The sequence below is a fragment of the Sitophilus oryzae genome, unplaced genomic scaffold (assembly GCF_002938485.1).
Source record: "Sitophilus oryzae breed Bouriz unplaced genomic scaffold, Soryzae_2.0 scaffold_1518_pilon_pilon, whole genome shotgun sequence".
Classification (NCBI taxonomy): Eukaryota; Metazoa; Arthropoda; class Insecta; order Coleoptera; family Curculionidae; genus Sitophilus; species Sitophilus oryzae.
This window is the reverse complement of record NW_022146190.1, coordinates 1,801,848-1,822,756: the sequence shown is the minus strand read 5'-3', so window position 1 is coordinate 1,822,756 and position 20,909 is coordinate 1,801,848. Positions and strand designations below refer to the sequence as shown.

The following is a 20,909-nucleotide window of genomic DNA, read 5'->3' as shown; positions in this document are numbered from 1 at the left end:
AACTGACAACTGATACAAAAACTTTGGAAAATCCATCGAGCCAGGGATCCGTAAGTTTTTCATCATTTTTCAGTAATTTTTTTTGTGTTTAGATAATAACTGACAACTGCACTAAAACTGAAACTGAACGGAAACCTGAACTGACCGTCTAAAAGTACCAGTAGGTATTAGAACTTCAAGTATTAAACTTACGCACTTTTTAAAATAAGAAAATCTTTTATAAATCAAAATTATATTTTTTTTAAATATAAGGAATTAATGACCTCTTTAATGACTTTATGTCGACATATTAAGCCGGATAATAATTATTATATTCACCGAAGATTAGCTAAAAAAAATCACGTTAAATATAAAAGAAAAGAATGTTTCTATGGTAATATGTCTGTAGGAATAGAATGATGAATAGTTCTTTCATACTGCAGAGTCGGTTACATTTAATCATCATTTCTTCATTACTATGGCCATAGTAACTTGATTGATGACAAGCTTTATAAAAATGTTAAATAATACTTATTCTGATTGTGTTAAGGATAAAGGATATAAAATATAATATAATAGGACTATAAGGAAAGAGAGGATAGCAACAAAACAATGAACTTTCTAATTCAAAAAAATATAAATAGATAGGAATAATACCAGGATATATTTCTAAAGGAAAATTAAAACAACTTTGCAACAATTTCGCCACTGCACTGCAAGAAAATACTGCTTATCAGAAGTTATGTTTACTTCTGACAAGCAGTATTTACTTGCAGTGGCGAAATACCCATAAAGGATTTTTTTGGAGAGATGAATCCGCCACATAGGTATAGACATTTTTTAAAACAACTTTGGTTGCACGTCATCAATGACACCATGCGTCGTCTTATGGAGTTTGCTGGTGGTCGTATTATGATGTGCAACCAAAGTTATTTTAATTTCCCATAATACTAAAGCACAAATTGCTATGATAATTTGCGACTAAAGGCAAAATATAGATAAACGACCGAATATTCTAAATAACTTTTTAAAGCACTTTTATCAAGGCAGGTCATTCTCCTGATGGTGCCTCTTCATCCGTTTTGATCGTTGGCGATCTTTCTGGCCATGATAATTTTTCTTAAAAAAGTCCAAAACATTTTTCAAAAAAAACAAATTTAAAAAAAAAATCGAGTAAAAAACTCTTAGACGTGTTTTTGGGGTTGAAATATACTACCCCTAAAAATGCTTCCACTTATAGAAACCCACTTATGACTCACCCTATATAAAGAGTACCTAAAGGCTGTTTCATTTTACCTCATTAATTAGTTGTGACAAGGTGGTAAATGTTTACTAAAAAAAACTTTAGTAAATAATGAATAATAACTTGACGTCTGAGTTTATGCAAAATGTCATATTAACAGAACGTCAAAGTTTTATAGTAGATATATGTATCTACTAATCACTAGTGTTATTGAATAGTTGACTTGAATTAAATAATGTTCTAAGTGCCAAAATCATTATTTCGAGATAACCAACATTTTTTGTTACATAACCAATGTATAAGAATGGGGGGTGTCTATTGAGAACTTTTTTCAATACAATTAATAAAAATTACAGGGTGTCCCAGGCTGATCGCGCATTAGAAGTTTCTAAAGAACTACAATATTTAGATCGTGGATTTTTTGCACATTATTGTTTCACAGTGAGATCTATCAACTAAAAATATTTTTAATATGGTGGCACTTCCGGAAATACCGGAAGTTGACAGCAGCTTTCTAATTTTAAATGGATACTCCCATTTTTTATTACATGCTTAAATTCTCTATATTTTTTTATGAATTTTGATATCAAACACTCTATATCTAACATTAACCATTTTTAAGAAAAAAATATATTTAAAATCTTTGGAGGAAAAAAACTGCCTGCCAAAAAAATTCGTATAGCCTAAACGCCAAATTTAGTGATTGCCATAGCCACTGTGACATAAAGAGAAGACATGTGGCTATCTATTTCAAAAATTAAATTGTTTAAATGTCATAAAATATTGGGCGTGGCTGTCATGGAATTGAGAGATATTGTAATTAAAAGAGTTTTTTCTTTTTCATTTGTTTTTTGCTTCTGGCGAGGCGACGGGAGATATACCTATACCTCATTAAATGTTAAGCATTTTTGTCGCTTAGAAAAATGCATTTTTAATTTACTAATGTAGACAGCTACTGAGAAGCTAGATTCTATATGAATTCAACGCAGTGGTGTTTATAAAAATATACATTTTACATTTTGTAGATTTCTTTTCCAGCCGCGAATATCCAAGACTTTTTTCGAGAACCGTGCATTTCTTTCTATCTATCAAGTGGTTTTAATGTAATTAAAATTAAAATATATCCCACATATTATAGAGGGCATACTTAAAATACTTTATTTAATATACATATAATATAAAACACGTCTCTTTCCTCTCCACTGGCTCTTGAACATCGACAACCGTCAGGTGAACCAGCCTTAATTTCACAGGCAATTTCCTTACGAGATATTCCTCTCGGCTCTTTCAGTTCGCATGTTTCGGCATTCGAGACGAATTAGCTAATGCAAATTTCTAAGGTCGTTTAGGTACTTAATTGAGTAAATAAAATCGTTTGACACGTTACGAAAACATAAACACCGCTACTATGTGTAACTACACCAATAATTACTACGTATTTGCATAGCAGTTGCGAGTCGCTCTCAGATTCTCGGTATTTTGATACGACTCACCTATTAATTAAGAAAATTTCATGGCTATGTAGTGCTAATGTATAGCAATTCGATGCAAATCATCGTAATATGGAAAATATATTATATTCTTGACATGGGATCAATCGAACTTTATAAAAAATCAAACCTTAATGCATTTAGCATAATGTAGAGGGCGATTCACGGCGATTTAGACGTTTATGGAGAACTGGTGTTAGTATTTTTTTTAAATTTGGATTTTGAGATAAAGGGACCTGCTCCATCTGTCAAAATATTATTAGTGCTACAGTGTAGCCGGATCGTTTGAAAAGTGGTAGTAATATTACTGTTTTAATCATCGAGAAATTTTTAATTTTTTTGTTACAGAGTATTTTGCTCTATCTCAAAATAATATCAAATAAAGTGGTGGAGGAAGATTAAATTTGCTTTTATTAAAATAAGGATAACTCTGGTTTAGGTTAGCCGATTTAAACAAACTAGAGCTCGTTTAAAAGAGCTTTTCTTCCTTAATGATATCCAGTATAAATTTTGTTTCCATAATTTTTTCCACGGTAGTTAGAGGGCGCTGTTTCACGTCGTAACAGATATTGCGCTTTTGCATAAAAAAATTAAATAGTAGGCTATATTTCTCTTTGCACAGTTAAATATAGATCATAAAATTTCCAAAATATTAGCGCAAACCGCAACTTTCTATCTTCTCTATAACGGGAGATTATTATCATATTTATAGGATTATAGGTCTAAAAATTACAGCAGTAACCTAGGAAACAAAAAGAGGTAAATTGGTTAAGTCAAAGTATCAAAACATAGATTTTAATTTAATTTTAATACAATCTAATTGTTATTTATTCATGCTCGTTCTTGATTGGACCCCATAAATTAAACCACAGGCATATTGAATCCGATTACCTAACTGGCCATGGAAATATGCCGCTCCAGCGTCTCTATCTACTAAAGTAAGTGATATCCAAGAAGCCCCACACATTCATAGCAAAATAAGCGGCATAACTGCATCAACTACACCACCAACTGCGTTCATGTTGATGAAATTGCAACAAATGCAATTTCATCATAATGGATCCCTAACAAAATTGTCAATGCATCTTTTAAAAATTATGGATAGTTTTTTTCATGCAGATAATTAAAAAAGTCCAATCATTAGCCATCCTAGAATTCCTGCCTAAAAATTTACCGACCAACTTGGTGCTGAACCAGTAGTGCATATTGTTAAGATTCGCAGCGGTGCTATATAAAAAGTGGCCCAAACGACATAAACTTTATAATATAAAATAATAAATTTTAATAATAAATAACACAAACAACAGGTAAAAGACGAAAACAAGTGAAATCAAGGACGAACTTATAACTTATAACCTCTTTTGATTAATAACTAAATGACGTTACATAAAATAAACCCCTAGTTTTGGCCATACAAAATTCGGCCGTTTTCTGTTCTGCAATATGGCGGCACAAAATTCCTAGAAACTTTAGTAAAATTATTGATTGTCCGACTTTCGGACAGTCTAATCTGAGAACTACCTAAGTATATTTAACCAAAAAGTAAAAATTATACCGGGTGTTGCATCGTCGAGCGGGACATAGGAAATCCCATGTAAATTTTAATGGCGTCAATTATTGGCTTCCCTAATTATTTTAGAGAATAATTCTATTTAGGTTTATTGAAGAGCACTAAAACCCACATTTCAAAACAATAACTTTAGATATTTTTGATTAGTCCGTTTACGAGTTATCGCCGATTTCTTTTTAAATATTTCTCCTTTCTTATGGCCCTGTATTTACTTCTGAGCACCAGTCAAGGTAAAAGATAACTGTCAAATGAAGTTGTCATTTCAGAAATTTATCTATTTAGTGCTTTATTATTATTATTAATAACTCATACCTACATCGAAAATATTAGCCATGAATTACACTACCGAAGAAAAAGTATTGTTGATTAAATGGTATTATTAAGGAAATAGTTATCAAAAGGTGTCGGACATGTTTGCTGCTCTGTATCCGAATAGACCGATACCTGGAGAATCTACAATCCCAAGGAATATCCAGAGATTTGAAACCAAAGGTACCCTAATAAATAACTGCAGATGTGAAGCAAGGCAGGAACAAAGAGAAGATGCAAGAAATTATACCGACTTGGAAGTTTTATTGTGCGTGGAAGAGAACAATGGAAAGATCAGCACAAAGAAACTTGAGGATGAAATAGGAATAGATCACACTACAGCGTTTCGAATTTTGAAACGACATAAATACTATTCCTTCAAATATGACAAGCACCAAGAGCTACGAGATGGGGACGAAATACGGTGGCAGGCGTTTTGTTTTGATATGATGGAAAGAGCAAACACGGATAGGGAATTTTTAAAAAACATATGTTTCACTGACGAATGCACGTTTACCTTAAACAATGAACCCAATGTTCAAAATTATCGATATTGGAACAAAGAAAACCAACACAGGTTTGTCGAAACAAGGACGCAATATCCACAGAAAGTAAATGTTTGGACAGGGATATTGTAATAATACTATAATTAACCTTGTAATTGATTACTTTATTTTACTTTAATTCATATTAATTTGTATTTATAAATATATCTTTAAGATTTCCGATGTAGGAATGAGTTTTCAATAATAATAAAGCACTAAATAGGTAAATTTCTGAAATGACAACTTCATTTGACAGTTATCTTTTACCTTGACTGGTCCTCATAAGTAAATACAGGGCCATAAGGAAGGAGAAATATTTAAAAAGGATAATAAGCTAAACGTAAACGTAAACGAGCTAATCAAAAATATCTAAAGTTATTCTTTTGAATGTAGGTTTTAGTGCTCTTCAATAAACCTAAATAGAATTATTCTCTAAAATAATTAGGGAAGCCAATAATTGACCCCATTAAAATTTACATGGGATTTCCTATGTCCCGCTCGACGATGCAACACCCGTATGGATGGACGATAATGTTACATAAACACGTTTAAAAATTTATGACGTCATTTTTTTCAGAAAACGCCGGAAATTCAGATGCATGAAAACTGAACTCTAACATTTTGATATAACCAATTTATCTCTTTTTGTTTCCTAGCCTACTACTATAATTTTAGATCTTATAATCCTAAGCGGCAGCCTAACATGATTTGTTCTCTTAATATCTCCGGTTAGACAGAAGATAGAAAGTTGCGGTTATCGCTGATATTTTGGAAATTTTGTGCTCTATCTAACTGTGCAAAGAGAAATATATTATTATTATATTAAAATAATTAAGAAAGAAAAGCTCTTTTAAACGAGCCCTAGTTTGTTTAAACCTAACCTAAACCAGAGTTATCCCTATTTTATGAGATAGAGCAAAATACTCAAAATTAATTATTAAAAAATTAAAAATTTCTCGATGATTACAATTTAGTAATATTTAATATACCTGTTCACCTGCATATTTTTGAGAAAAATCCTGTTTTCTGATTGGCGATCAGAGAAACGCCCCCTACATTTTTCGAACTTGAAAATAATTTCCAGCGATTTCTCTTGGTCGCTTTACTTTTTTTTTTTTTTCTTTACATTAATTTTTTTCCCAAAGTTATACGATAAGTAGTTTCTGAGATAGAGCCGGCGTCCATTCTTAGTTGGCCACCCGATACATACAACTGGTTTATAAAACAATGAAATAATCACATCAACTCCATGTCGAAAGATATCGAAAGACCGTTTATAATTTGCAACGCAGCGCGCGATTGGATATTTATAGGAAAAGTCGTTTTTATGTAATAGTAATAGTGTGTATTAGTAGAGGTAATTTTTAATAAATTTTCAACCTCTATTTCCATTTCCTAAAGAAATAATTTTACTTGGCCCCAGTAATTCGGACGTCTCAATAATCCAGACGTACAACGGATCCATATCTGCCCGGACTACTGAAGTTATACTATCATATAAAAAATGTAATAAACTGTATAGTTTTCATCCATACTTTAATTCTAGTCGTAAATAAAAGATCTCTTATTATTGATTTTACTCAGATAAGAAAATGCGTTTGTCGATTTGTTAATTAGCTACGTATCAAGAATACACCGTAATACATTACTTAATGTTTATTCAAAGATTCCAATAGCATCAAGACCTCAATATTTAAGTAAAAAGTTAAATTTAGACGCGCAACTATAAACTGGTTGGATCGAACATTTCTATATACATCTACCTTCACACTGTTTAACCTTATTGAAACGATCTTTAGCTAATAGTTTTTTTGTAACAAGTAGGTACCGTCAATTTTTTATACTTCAAGAGCAGATAAAAAATAATGTGTTTTATAATAATTCAAAGACGCTTTTATTCAGACCCTTCTGAATATTATCTCGGTAAAACACAACACTTTAAGATATGTTGTTCTTCGATATGTAGATTTGTCTCATTACCATTGTGCGACCAATCAACATGCAACCAATCTTTCCATGCCTGGAAAGGTACAGCGGAATGCGTGCGTGTGCCAGAACCCCCACAGATACTCTAAACGTGCTCTTACACCTCCTAACATTAGACCTTCATATTAAATATACAGCCACTAGTAAATGTAATCAGGCTCAGAGAAACTGGTTGCTGGACGGAGAAACCCTCTAGGTTGGAACTTGGCAGGAACTATCTGGTCAGAATCCCAACCAGAAAGGAGTGAGAGACTAACAAACTAGTGAAGGAGTTGGGCAATAGTTTAATATCGATAAGTACCTGCGCTGTCTTATATATATTATGTCTTATATATCTTCGATAATACCCCCGCATCTACGGCTGAATCCATCTTGGATCATTGATTTTCTCGATGGGCTTTGATATCGCAGACTGTTCGAGGAGCTGACAGCCAAGCATAACCTTGCTTTGGCTCAAGGCTACAGGAACATCGAAGGGAACAAAAGCACTGATGAACTTGCAAGGTGAGGATTGTTCCTTGAGCTAAAGGCTATTTAGGAATCAGAGGAAGCTTGAAGTTTTATATTCTCAATGCCATAAAAGAGACATTTTTGTCTATGGCGAACACTAGATCGAAAACTTTAAGCAGCTGGCGGACTACTAGGAAAACTTGGCCCAAATACGACCTTAAGAAACCGAGAGAACTCATAATTACGTCATGTAAGCCAGTCTAACGGTGGTATATACGGGACACTGACCAATTGGTGAGCATTTGGCGAAAAAGGGCATTCCTGTTAACGAAGTTTGCCGAAGCTGCAAGGACCCGAAGAAAGGGGAAACGGTCCTCCATTTCATATGCCGCTGTTCCTTTCCTAGAAAATTACAACTTCGTAAGTCTTGAAGATGTTATCGGGAAGAGCATAACGAAAGTCACACCCGTTACCTCAATGCCACCGAATTATTACACCACACACACACAAGCCACATTATTACATTATAAATACTTAAAAATCCAACTTAGTAAACTCCGTAGGGATAGGGACTCAGAGGGAGTGGTATCAAAAAGGCAATTCGGGTAATTGGCGTTCGACAGGTGATCGCACTCGCCACTCAACCAACCAACCAGGCTTGCCTTGTCATTGTCTAGGTTTTTTATTAATTACCTTTTTTTATCAATTTTCATAAAACTTCGGATAGAAATTTAGGGAATATAGAAACCGATGGCAATCAACAATATTACATTAATCAACAAACAACAACCTTTCTTAAGCACATATTGCCTAATTAAATAATCGAAATAAAACAATAATCAATAAAATTAATCACTTATTTCATCACTAGATGCAAACAGAAAATTAAATCCTAATTAGTTGCCAATTAAAACAACTTTCTAAACATCGAAGGATTATGAAAGGTGTCATTTTAAATGTTAAAATTAGAAAAAATATATTTTTTAGATTGACATAAATACTCTTAAGCATCTTCTTTTTCTTGCAATTGGACGAGGTCCTGTTAGGTTAGGTTAGGTTAAGTTGCTGGGGTTTGGAATCATGTTTGATCCCTCACTTGGAGGCCTTGGGTCCATTGCGATACCCATAATGTATTGTTGTACCAAACCTTTCCCTTATTCTTTCTTTACGTTAAAGCACTTCCAGCTCTTTCCTGGGGAACTTTCAGCAAAGTTCCCGAGGTCGCTGATGTTGGCTTCTGCTGCTTCCTCTAGTCCCTCCAAAAACCTTGCCCTAGAGTTTTAAACCGTCGGTATTCCAGTGCCGGACAGTGGCATAGCAGGTGCTCTATGGTTTCTTCTTCCTCTCCGCATTCTCTGCAGTAGTCGTCGTTAGAAATGTTCCATCTCATGAGGTTTACCCCCGTGGGGCACTTTCCAGTGACGACACCTACAATTATGCGTACTAGCTCTTTTTTGTGCTCTAGTACGAGGTCCTGTCAATTATTGCACTCTTGTGATGTTGATGTCCACCTCTCATACCAATGCTTTTGGGGCCTACCAACTTGGCATCTTGTCTCTGGCTTTTGTGTTTTGGCCCACTTGGCAATTCGATCTGGACCTATCCTGTCTATGTAGTCTCTCCAGCGACGCCTTGCTCTTACCCATCTGACAACGTCTTTATCTTACTCTCTGTACTCATGTATTTATTTTTCCATATTACATCACATAAATACCCTTATATTCTTGAGGCCTTTTTAATCTGATTGTCCACTTCGTTATATTTCCGCAGCTCGATGTTTCTATCCCTAAATAATTGAAACTCATTACCTGATTTATAATGCGCTCATTTACTACTAGTTCGCACCGTTTTGGATCTTTAAATATTACCATAGATTTTGTTTTTTCGCACGAAATTTGCATGTTATACTCATAAGTATATACTTGTAGAGTATAAAATTTGATACCATTTTAGAACAATAATGGTATCAAATTTTATTAACAAATTATTATAAAAAATTATTATTAACAAACTATTATTAACAAACTATTATAAAAAAATGAAATAAAAAACATTTAATACAAGATTGTGAGGATAGTGTGTCTTTATTGCCTCATTATAGCCTATAATGAACTCACACTGGGCAATGGACGTTTTTAATAATACATTAAATCAGTCAAGTTCCTTTTAAGAAAAACTAAGTATCTATCTATAAATAATCTACCATTATTTATGATAATGACGTAGTATATATAACCACACCTAAAAAAATAACCCCAAATATCAATTAATTAATTAATAAATCATAAACTTGAGCACGATATTTGGATAACAGCCAAAAACAAAATTAGCTCTAACGCTTATTGATTTACTGAGCTCTATAGATTATGCATCGTGTTAAAACGTATAACCATTATTATAATTGCGCATTCATGTATTTTCAAATTTCAAAATAGAGTATGACTAAATTATATTACGTTTCAAACTTTGGATGGAATAATAGAGAATATTTTTTCTCAAAACAAATACTTTGAAACGTGATAAACGATCTGCAAAATGCCAGACGATCAAACAGTTTTATCACCATCGCAAGTAAAACATTCATTAGAATTATTTATCAATTTTATTGAAATCAAATATCTGTATTTCGTTTCAGACAAAAAGTGAACATATGCTACCTTACTAATCCTGAATTAAAGTAGTTCAAGTTGTTGTAATTTTAATATTTCTGAAAAAATGTATTGGTCAGTGACGTGATTTAGTAGCATTTAGAAATGCGAAATGAGTTTTACCGAATCCTACAATAGGGACATTAGTCTCGATGAAATAATTATTAAAGCCACCGCTCGTTCTTTTGAATATATTGGACACATATGGAGACACAGAAGAAAACTGTTACCAGCATAAGTTTTTTCCTTTTTTTTCACAATGGAATACATGTTTTTTGTGTTTTTTTAATATAATAAGTAAATAAAAATGTTTTTGTTTACCTGTGGTAGGTGTAGTGGCGAACATTCCTTTAAAGACTGTAAGTCTTCCGAAAATATATGTGTAAACTGTGTTAACCATAATAAAAAATATAAAAATAATATTCCTTTTGATCATTTGGCGACGGATAATAAATGTTCATTCTATATAAATTATGTTAATAATTTTAAGAATAGAATTGACTATGGATAAACAATATAAACATAGATTGAGCTTACATCATATTAATATTAGATCACTTTTCAATAAGGTGAACGACGTTAAGATGTATCTCTTATTGCATAAATGTGATCTTTTGGCTGTATCTGAAACTTGGTTAGATGCTAAAATCAAAACAAGAGATGTGAACATTGACGGGTATAGATTTATTAGAAGAGATAGAGGCTCCAGGGGTGGGGGTGTAGGACTGTATATTTCTACCAGTTTAAAGTTTGTCATTATTGAGTCTACTCCTAATATCGAACAATTATGGGTAAATATTAAATATAAAACATGGGAAGTAGTTTGTGCCGTTATTTATAAGCCCCCTCTTAATGATTGTAAGGCTTTCTTTGAAGAGTTAGATGTAAGTTTCTCAAATGCACTTGTTCTAAGTGAAAATATTTTTTGTATGGGTGATTTTAACGTTAATTACTTAAATCAGTATTCGGCTGGATTTGGTTGTCTCAAATAGTTTATGAGTGATTATAGCCTCAATCAGCTTATAGGTAACTATACTAGAGTCATGCATGATACTTCCACGCTCATTGATTTGATCTTAACTACAAACACTGAAGTTGTACTTGATTCTGGAGTCAACTCCCCTGACCTGTCTGACCATGATGCAGTTTTCGTGATACTTTCGATGCCTAGATCACCGGCACTTTTTAAGAATTATCGTGATTTTAAAAATGCCAATAGTAATAAAATTTGTTCCGATTTACAAAATAAAGAACTTGATAAAATCTATTATATTAAAGACATAGATATGAAACTAAAGTTTTTAAATGACGCATTAATAGAAGTTTTTGATACACATGTTCCTCGTAGAACTATTAAGATAACAAAGGTTGCTGCTCCTTGGTTGTCCAACGATTTAAAGTCGCTAATGAAAACTAGAGACAAATTAAAATATAAATTTAAAAAAACAAAATCGTTTAGTATTTGGGAGGAATACAAACAATTGCGTAATCTTATTACAGCCTTGGTGAAGCAGGAAAAGAGGGCTTATTTTCAAAATTTATACAGTCATAGTAATACCAGGACGCTTTGGAAAAAAATGAGGGATTTTAATATTGGTAAATTGACTGCAAACAACGATATACCGGATTGCTTAAGCAATGTAGATTCAATTAATAAGTTTTTCATTGAGGGCATTCCTCCCCTACACCAAAATCACACAGATTTGCTGAAATATTTTAACAACAATACTTATCATAATTTGATTGATTCTCAATTTAATTTTACCTTAATCAACGAAGAAGTAATTTTATCCATAATCAATAAAATAACAACTTGTGCTTCAGGAATCGATGAAATCAGTTCTTCAATGATTAAAATGAGTTATCCAGTTATACAAATTTTTTTATTACATATTATAAACAGTTGCATTTTAGAAAACTATTTTCCAGAAAAATGGAAAATAGCCTTGATCCGGCCTATTCCCAAGTCTCCGGATGTTAAGGAATATAAGGACCTACGTCCCATTAGCATATTACCGTATATGTCGAAAATATTAGAACATGTATTGAATGACCAAATAAAAACATATGCCAAAAACAATCAGATTTTGACCCGTCATCAGTCGGGTTTCCGTGCCGGTCATAGTTGTGCGAGTGCCTTACTGATGATATATTGACAGAGTTGGATAGGGGTAATATTTCGATCCTTGTATTGCTGGATTACAGTAAGGCCTTTGATTGTTTGAATCATAACGTACTCATGTCAATACTTCATTATTACGGATTTTCGAACGATGCGGTGCGGATGATTGGGAGTTATTTTACAGATAGGCTGCAGATGGTTAGATTGGGAGCAAACATTTCCGGACCTGTTGAGTTAGGTCGGGGAGTGCCTCAGGGCTCAATCTTGGGGCCTCTTATGTTTTGTATTTATACTTCGCAAATAACAAATGTAGTCCGGTATTCCCATACACGCTTATTCTGATGATACGCAGATATATGCGTTTTTTGCTAAGACTGATTTTGGCCTTGCTCTTAATAAAATTAATTTAGATTTACATAACATATATCTTGAATCCATTAAATATGACTTAATATTAAACCCTCAAAAATAAAGGTGATGTTGTTTGCAGGCGGAAATCATTATCAGGATCTCCTCGGCGAGGTTAGGTTATCAATTAATGGTGCCATACTGCCTGTGGTCGAACAGGCAAAAAATCTGGGAGTTATAATAGACAGATCCTTTGCCTATAGCAGGCATGTATCGTCCTGCATTCAAAGATCATATGCTGGTTTGAGACGACTGTATCCTCACCGTTATTATCTGAGCCATAAGCTCAAGGCTAACTTGTGTAATGCCCTAGTTTTGTCGCATTTTTCTCATTGTGCTCCATTGTATTCGCAAGGCTTAAACACTCATGAAGTGTATCGAATACAAAAAGTGCAATACATGCAATACATGTTTGAGATATATTTTTAATCTAAGAAAATTTGACCATGTTTCGCATAAACTTCGAGAATTGGAGTGGCTCAGTATGAAGAATAGGCATCGTTTGGGCACACTGAGTCTGTATCATTTTATTATTACTACCCAAGAACCAACTTACCTGTTTGAAAAGATTCAACTTAGAGAGAATGCGCAAAGGACACTCTTACAATTCCCTACCATAAGACCTCTCTTTTTGAAGGCTCGTTCAGTTATTGTATTGCGAAAATATATAATGAATTACCCAACTAGCAAATATAGTTCCCAGTCCTTTTTAAAATGTCACTGCCCCTAAAGTATAGTTCCTAGACCCAATCTGCCACTTAAAATGTTACTCTATAAGGAATAGTCACTTTGAAGTATATTTCGAGAGTGACCGGTTAGTCCCTACCTACCATAAAAGTGGAAAATAAACACCCCGATTGCAAGTCGCAAACATGTAATTTAAAGAAGTGGTTGGAACTACCCGAATCTTCGAATATGACACCATAAAAGACCAAAAACTTTATAGTAACTTTTCAAAGTAGGGGTTACCAACAAGTGCTACCATAATGCCTCCATTAAGTTTTTGTTACTTTATAGTAACAATTTAAGTTACGGGGTAGTCGCGGCCACAACACCTAGTTACTTCTAATTTATAGTAGCATTGAAAGTAGCAAAATGGTTACTGCTACCTTCCTAGGTCACTATAAAGTAGCCGTCGCACATCCATTGCCACTAAAAAGTCACGGGGGTCAAAAACGGCTACTTTATAGTGACCGTAACTTAATATACCCTAATAAATATAATTGCGTCAGATTGCATAGTGTGCTGCTCTGTTTTAATGTTTTCTTTTACTTGCTTTTAAGCTGTATTAAAATTTTGTAAAATCCCTAAGGTGAATAAAAAGAAATTTAGAATATCTAGTACTTTCTATCGAAGAATTAAACAAAATGAATCACTGCGAGCCGATGCATCAACATCAGAAACAAAAACTACATCTTTCTATAGTCCTACTGATGAACATCATAAATCAGTTAGTGACTGAGACATTTTTGAAGCTGTTTCTGTAGATGAGTGTAGTGTTAGTTCATCTGAAACTGAATCTCAGAGGAGAACTAATTTGAGAACCAATAACAATATGAAACAAGAGCTAAAAGAGTGGGCGTTAAAATACTCTATACCTCTTGTAGCTCTGAATAATATAGAAACACTTATAATAGAAAATGCACAATAAATAAAAAATAACTTCAAAGGACAAGGCGGAACGTTATAGTGGCACCAATGGAATGTATAGTCGCCACCACCACGATCAGTGTAGCAACGCTCCAATTAAGTGGTAATTTGGTGGCGCAGGGAACATTCTTGGAAAAATCACTTTATGGTTCCAAAGAATCGTTGACCATGTAGTTCCAAAAAAGTTATTGTTTCTATAAAGTCGCCTTTGGATAGCTACAATTGTCACTTTATCAATCCGAAGATTTTAAAGGTTCAAACGGGTAGGGTTGGCCTAATATGTTATTGTTCCCGGTACTTTGTGGAAGCATATGGGACTATACAGTATTTTTCGGATTAAACGGCCATATTTTTTTCATGAATTTTTAGACGAACAGCCAAATGGCTCAAACATTATGCGTTTTTAAGCTAAATATACCTAGATTAAAGCTTTTTTCTTTAGTTATTTTGTTATTTCTGACGGTGGACTAATATTTTAAAATTTGACCCCGGTTTCAAGCAAATTATTATTATTTTTTAATTACAAACATGAGTTTTTATTGCAAATAATATAATAATTTGAAATATTTTGAGAGGCGCTCGAAAATTTTGTTATATAAACCCACTATTTTATTCAGTAAAGTTGATTGCGTTCTAGAATTTACCTAAAAAAGGCGTTAAAATCGCACGGTAAATAACAAATTAAATAACGAAAAAATAATAATGGCTTCCATAATTATTTTCCATCATGACATTTATTTTTATGAAATGTGAAATTGCATGAAGAGGTCGCTGCGAATAAAGTTCAACGGTTTAACGAAAGTTCCACATGTCGGTGGCTAACACTTGGCTGCCACGAACCCGCGACTAGGCAGTTTCGTAACGGATAAGTCGCATTCACCAGTAGGCTACTTTATAGTAACACATCATAGTAACTCTTTTAGTGGCAAAAACTACCCAAGACACTACCCGGCTACTCAAAATCTTTCCCCATTTTGGTCGCAGTTACTTAGCCGCTACGAATATACGACGTAGCCGCCGATGGTAACCGCCCACTTTGTAGTGGCTTTGATAGTGGCAGTTACGTATCTGCCACTATAAATGCTAGTTGGGTACCTTCAAACCTAAAAACTCTAAATATTCATACATTTAAAGGTGCGTATTCATTATCCGCACGAACGAACGAACGAACGACCGAATGTTCGCTAGTGGTATGGACGGGGACCGTACGATAGAACCGCACGAGAAGACCGGAGGCATTTGTTGGCGAACGCCTTTGATGTACCGACTCGAAACGGATGGTCGAGCGAACGAACGAACGAACGGCCGCATGCGTTCGGTCCCCGTCTACATATACCGCACTTTCATTCGTTCGTTCGTTCGTTCGGATAATGAATACGCACCTTAAGATGCATACCCGTCGATGGCTTTATGAAAATCAGTAGGTCTTTTTTTTTCTTTATCTAACTGAAACTTTTTTTCTTCTTTGAAATTGAGTTTTTTTTTTCACTGTTTTTTTTATTGATTTGTTTTGCTTATTATTATTTTTTTTATTGTTCTTTTTTCATATGACATATTTTAATCTTTTTCACCTTTTACTATTTTTTTTTTGTTGTACTTCATTCGGATGCATTCGGAGTTAATGGAAGAGCAGAAGCATTATGCTTCTGAATTTCACTCCACTCCAAAATTGGGTTTGATTATTTATATGTATATATATATATATATATATATATATATATATATATATATATATATATATATATATATATATATATATATATATATATATAAATTCTTGCCTTGAACTGCTAATATAAGAAATTAATTCCACGCTGTGTTCGACATAATGTGGATCAACCTGCTCTCACTACCGGTTTCGGGGCCCTATCCCATCATCAGGTGAGCTTGGGTATTTCCACAATATGTCGAGCACAGCGCAGAGTATATAAACACGACTTGTCGTAAAGTAGCGGTAAGATATTAAGTCCCGCATCGCGAGATAGCGGCCTGCGTGCAATGGTAGTACTTTCGTACCACCGAGGCACAACTATCGATAGTAAATAAAGGCTTTTTTCGGCTAGCCCAAATTATATAATGGAAAATAAATTATTGTGGAAATTATTGTGGAAATACCCAAGCTCACCTGATGATGGGGTAGGGCCCCGAAACCGGTAGTGAGAGCAGGTTGATCCACATTATGTCGAACACAGCGTGGAATTAATTTCTTATATTAGCAGTTCAAGGCAAGAAACTCTTATATAATTTTATTATATACCTAAAAACTGCAAGAAATTTATTTTCCATTATATAATTTGGGCTAGCCGAAAAAAGCCTTTATTTACTATCGATAGTTGTGCCTCGGTGGTACGAAAGTACTACCATTGCACGCAGGCCGCTATCTCGCGATGCGGGACTTAATATCTTACCGCTACTTTACGACAAGTCGTGTTTATATACTCTGCGCTGTGCTCGACATATTGTGGAAATACCCAAGCTCACCAGATGATGGGGTAGGGCCCCGAAACCGGTAGTGAGAGCAGGTTGATCCACATTATGTCGAACACAGCGTGGAATTAATTTCTTATATTAGCAGATCAAGGCAAGAAACTCTTATATAATTTTATTATATACCTAAAAACTGCAAGAAATTTATTTTCCATTATATATATATATATATATATATATATATATATATATATATATATATATATATATATATATATATATATATATATATATATATATATATATATATATATATATATATATATATATATATATATATATATATATATATATATATATATATATATATATATATATATATTCTGATGGTGTAATTATTTAATTTCTATGATTTCTTACTATTTTAATGTATTAATAATTAACTGTATTTTATTTTACTTTTTTTTTGGAAATAAAGGCATTATTATTATTAATTATTTTGACCAGAAGTTTTGATTGACCTCATTGACAGGTGACTAGTTCAAAATTCCTACACAGATATCACTAAATCGAAACATTTTGGAAACAAGGTTTCCATTTATGGTCGACTCATGTTGGAAACACGAGTTTCTCTCTTATAAAGCTTTTTAGACACAAATATGATATAATGCAGATGATTTGTGTCCGACTCCATGTCAATCATATCAAAACAAAGATCTTAAACCAAAAAAATTATGGCGGAGGTCGACATTGTTGACGGTTGTTTTCATTTTGAAATCCACACACAGACATAGACTATTTCAGTGTGGTATTTTGTTTCTTCACATTAAGAAACGTTAAAAGTTTTGATTCCGCATCGAAACGTTTTAAAAAACGGCTAGTGCCACCACATTGGAAACACATGTAATAAAGCCATATAAAATATAGTTTATTTTATTTTATTTTTTCTATTTGAGTTTTATGTAGTATGATCACTATGAAGTCAGCTTAATTAGATGGTATTTTGTTTTTATTTTTGACTTTTACAATTTAAATATAAATAAGCCAAGTTTTTTCTCTTTTCCTTCATATTTATTCATATTTCTTGGCAAGTTTCATAATTGGCCTAAACCATCAACATATAAAATTAAGGTATTTTATTCTTAGATATTAATTAAAAATGAATATCAAATAGAATATGTCCTTTTAAGGCGGGACGCACACAGAAAGAGCAAAACTCTTTTGTCTTTTATAAATACATTATGTTTCAAAGAGGAGCAAAATGTTTTATTTGCAATTTTTTTCCAATAACAAGGGGCCGTCCTCTGTCGGAAACATTGCGACATGAGAGGCCTTTTCTGTTTGTCCCCTTTCTATATCTGCACCCATTCTCCTATCCCTCTGCCCTGCACTAACTTATGCAGGTCCTTGATAGGATGGGAGCATAGTTTCTCCGGTTCTAGCCTAGCTTACCTAAATAAAAAGTGTCGCTTGCGATCCAAAGCCTCGCAGTGACATATTATGTGCTCTGCTGTTTCACGATCTTTATCGCAGAGTCTGCAGCAAAGACTTCCTTCATACAGGTTGAGCTTGTTCAGGTAACACTTGACAGTCCTGTCAAGAGGCCTGTTGTAATCCGCACTTTATTCCTACTAAGCATTAGCAGTTCTACAGTTTCTTGAGCTAGGGCCTTGGGTAAAGGCCTTGATGTCCCTCTGTTTGTTCCTGCAGTAACATTCTGCTTTTCTCTGATCCAGAGTTTTAGTGCACTACGGGCATACATTTGGGTATTACCAGTACTGGCTCTAGACCAAGATAGGATGCCGATGATCCTTGCCTAGCTATACCTCATTGGCTTTGTTGTTGCTTGGGATGCCGCTGTAGCCCGGCATCGAATGCGATTGCGTCGTGACAAAAATGTTTTATGCCTGACTAAGGGCTCGAACTCACTGACGACCAGGTCGCAACGACCTGGCCATCGGCTGGCCGGATGTATTGCGTTTTTAGCTGCGGCCAGATGAACGACCAGTTTCAACAGAGTTGTCAAATCTAACGATTTTTTACGTTTTACCAATTAGAAAGTATTGTTTCAGAAATGTTAAAATATCCGAGTTAACTAAAAAGTTCTACTGCCCTTATCGACTTAAGAAGTAAACATATTAGCTGTGATATTAGGGCCATCGTAAAAAAATATCGTCAGACACTGGCTCTAAATATAAGCAGGTAGAAAGTTTAGTTTCCAGTTATTTCAATGTTTACAATATAACGAAGAATCTACAACAGTATAACTACTTCTATTTTTATGAATGTTTAAGTTACTTTCTTAATTTTTTTTTCAAAATAATGTACCTAGTAGAAATATAGTCTAATGAACCCTGTTTGAAAAACGTTAAATTAAATATCATATTTAAAATACAGTTGTTCTCCTTGTACATGACTACAATACAACTAAAAAAAGTAATTAAAAAAAACAAGTGGTTGTAGAAAAACGTGAAATATTATTTTTTTTTATTTTTTAAACATCGAAACTCAAAGGTATAATAACAGGTATCATACCAACCATAAATAGAGTAGGTATGTCATATAAAAATGTTTTGAGTTCTTACTAGAATCGACCCTTGATAAAAAAAGGGGATTAGATTTAAGTTTACCTTTGATCCAGTCTGTATACTATTTCTTTGGATTTTCTGCACGTGTGCAAAAATTACACTAAAACACTATATCTTATAGAAAATAAAATATTGTGCCTTGAATTTGAGGGATTTCATCTGAAAAATTATTAATTTGGAAGAAAACCGGCAACAAGCGGCAGAAAATAATAATATTACCGTGCAGTCTTCTGGTCGCAACGACCAACGGACGGCCAGGACGTTAGTGTGCCCTATTTCATTTGATTTAATGGTTTTAGAGGTAGGTGCGGCCTGGCCAGTGCGACCTGGTCGTCAGTGTGTTTGAGCCCTAAACGAGCTTAAATCTGTTTTAACGCTCACGAATGAGCAGTGTGCGTTAGCCCATTTAATTTGCATTGAGGCATAACATGCAAACAGTTCTAGTCAACGTTTTTGACTGAAACTGCTTTGCTCTTTCTGTTTGCGTCCAGGCTGAATTGCTCCCTATCAGAATTGCTATAAAAATCAGTACATTTACTAACGTACTAAACCTCGTTTTTGCAGCTGGCGCATTTCCAAAAGTCGCCCGTTAACGACCGAGGGCGAAAATAGACGAACGCCGGCACCAAGTGGGCTATGACACAACGCGAAGTGGTTTTGGAAGGTGGACTACCCTGGGGATTTCGCATGCATGGCGGCGTCGACGCGAAAACACCGCTGAAAGTGTCGAGGGTGAGTAGATCTGGCTTGTTTGGAGGACTTTGGAACGTTTTATTGGCACTTAATGCATTGTTTTATTTCTGCTGCTTGTTAACCGTTTTATTGTTTTGTTGTTTTCTCACACTGTTTTCTCTAAACGAATTATTTTTGTGATATAGGAAATTGTTTAGTGTTTTACTAGACAGTCGGGAATTTTGACACTTAAAGAGAAAACTAAAAATTGTAAATATTTATTTTTGTAAAATGTTATTTGATTTCAACGTATATCATACACTCAACAGTTTTTGGTTCAACAAATTTGCCTAATAATTGTTTGCTTAATAGTTCAACAAATTTGCCTAACCAAGAATAAGCACAATGTATCCCTATAGTCATAAAAAATGTTTAAAATGAGGGAAACTAACTTTATCAATATCATTTAATATTTTTTGCATAGACACGGCTATTTACGTGCTGATGAAACAATTTATACTAATATATAAAATCCTTAAGTGACTGACATACTGATTAATCACAATCCTGCTCAAACCACTCAAGGTAAGAAGCTCAATTTTGGCATACAGGTTGATTCTAGGGTGTAGAGGTTCGATAAGAAGGGATTTTTCGAAATTCCAGTTCCAAGAGGGTGAAACCACCCCTCAAATATTACAACATTTTTTATTTAAAAAACGGTCAAGTTTCCAGAAAAACGCTTAAACACGTATATTTTATTTTGTTTTTTTACATTTTTTAAGATTTTTTAAAAATGTATACAAGGTGTTTCGAAAAATCTGG

At 33.8% G+C, this 20,909-nt stretch overlaps 1 protein-coding gene across 3 annotated transcripts in view; it reads left to right on the top strand.

The window, feature by feature from the left end:
• The window catches only part of LOC115878584 (PDZ and LIM domain protein 1-like), a 118,886-nt gene that overhangs the window by 38,360 nt on the left and 59,617 nt on the right, over nt 1–20,909 (top strand). For all 3 annotated transcript variants that reach the window (XM_030895132.1, XM_030895131.1, XM_030895133.1), the window contains exon 2: nt 19,980–20,147. In XM_030895132.1, the coding sequence (XP_030750992.1) occupies nt 20,052–20,147 (96 nt within the window). In that variant the 5' untranslated portion in view covers nt 19,980–20,051. The remainder of the gene's footprint in view (nt 1–19,979; nt 20,148–20,909) is intronic.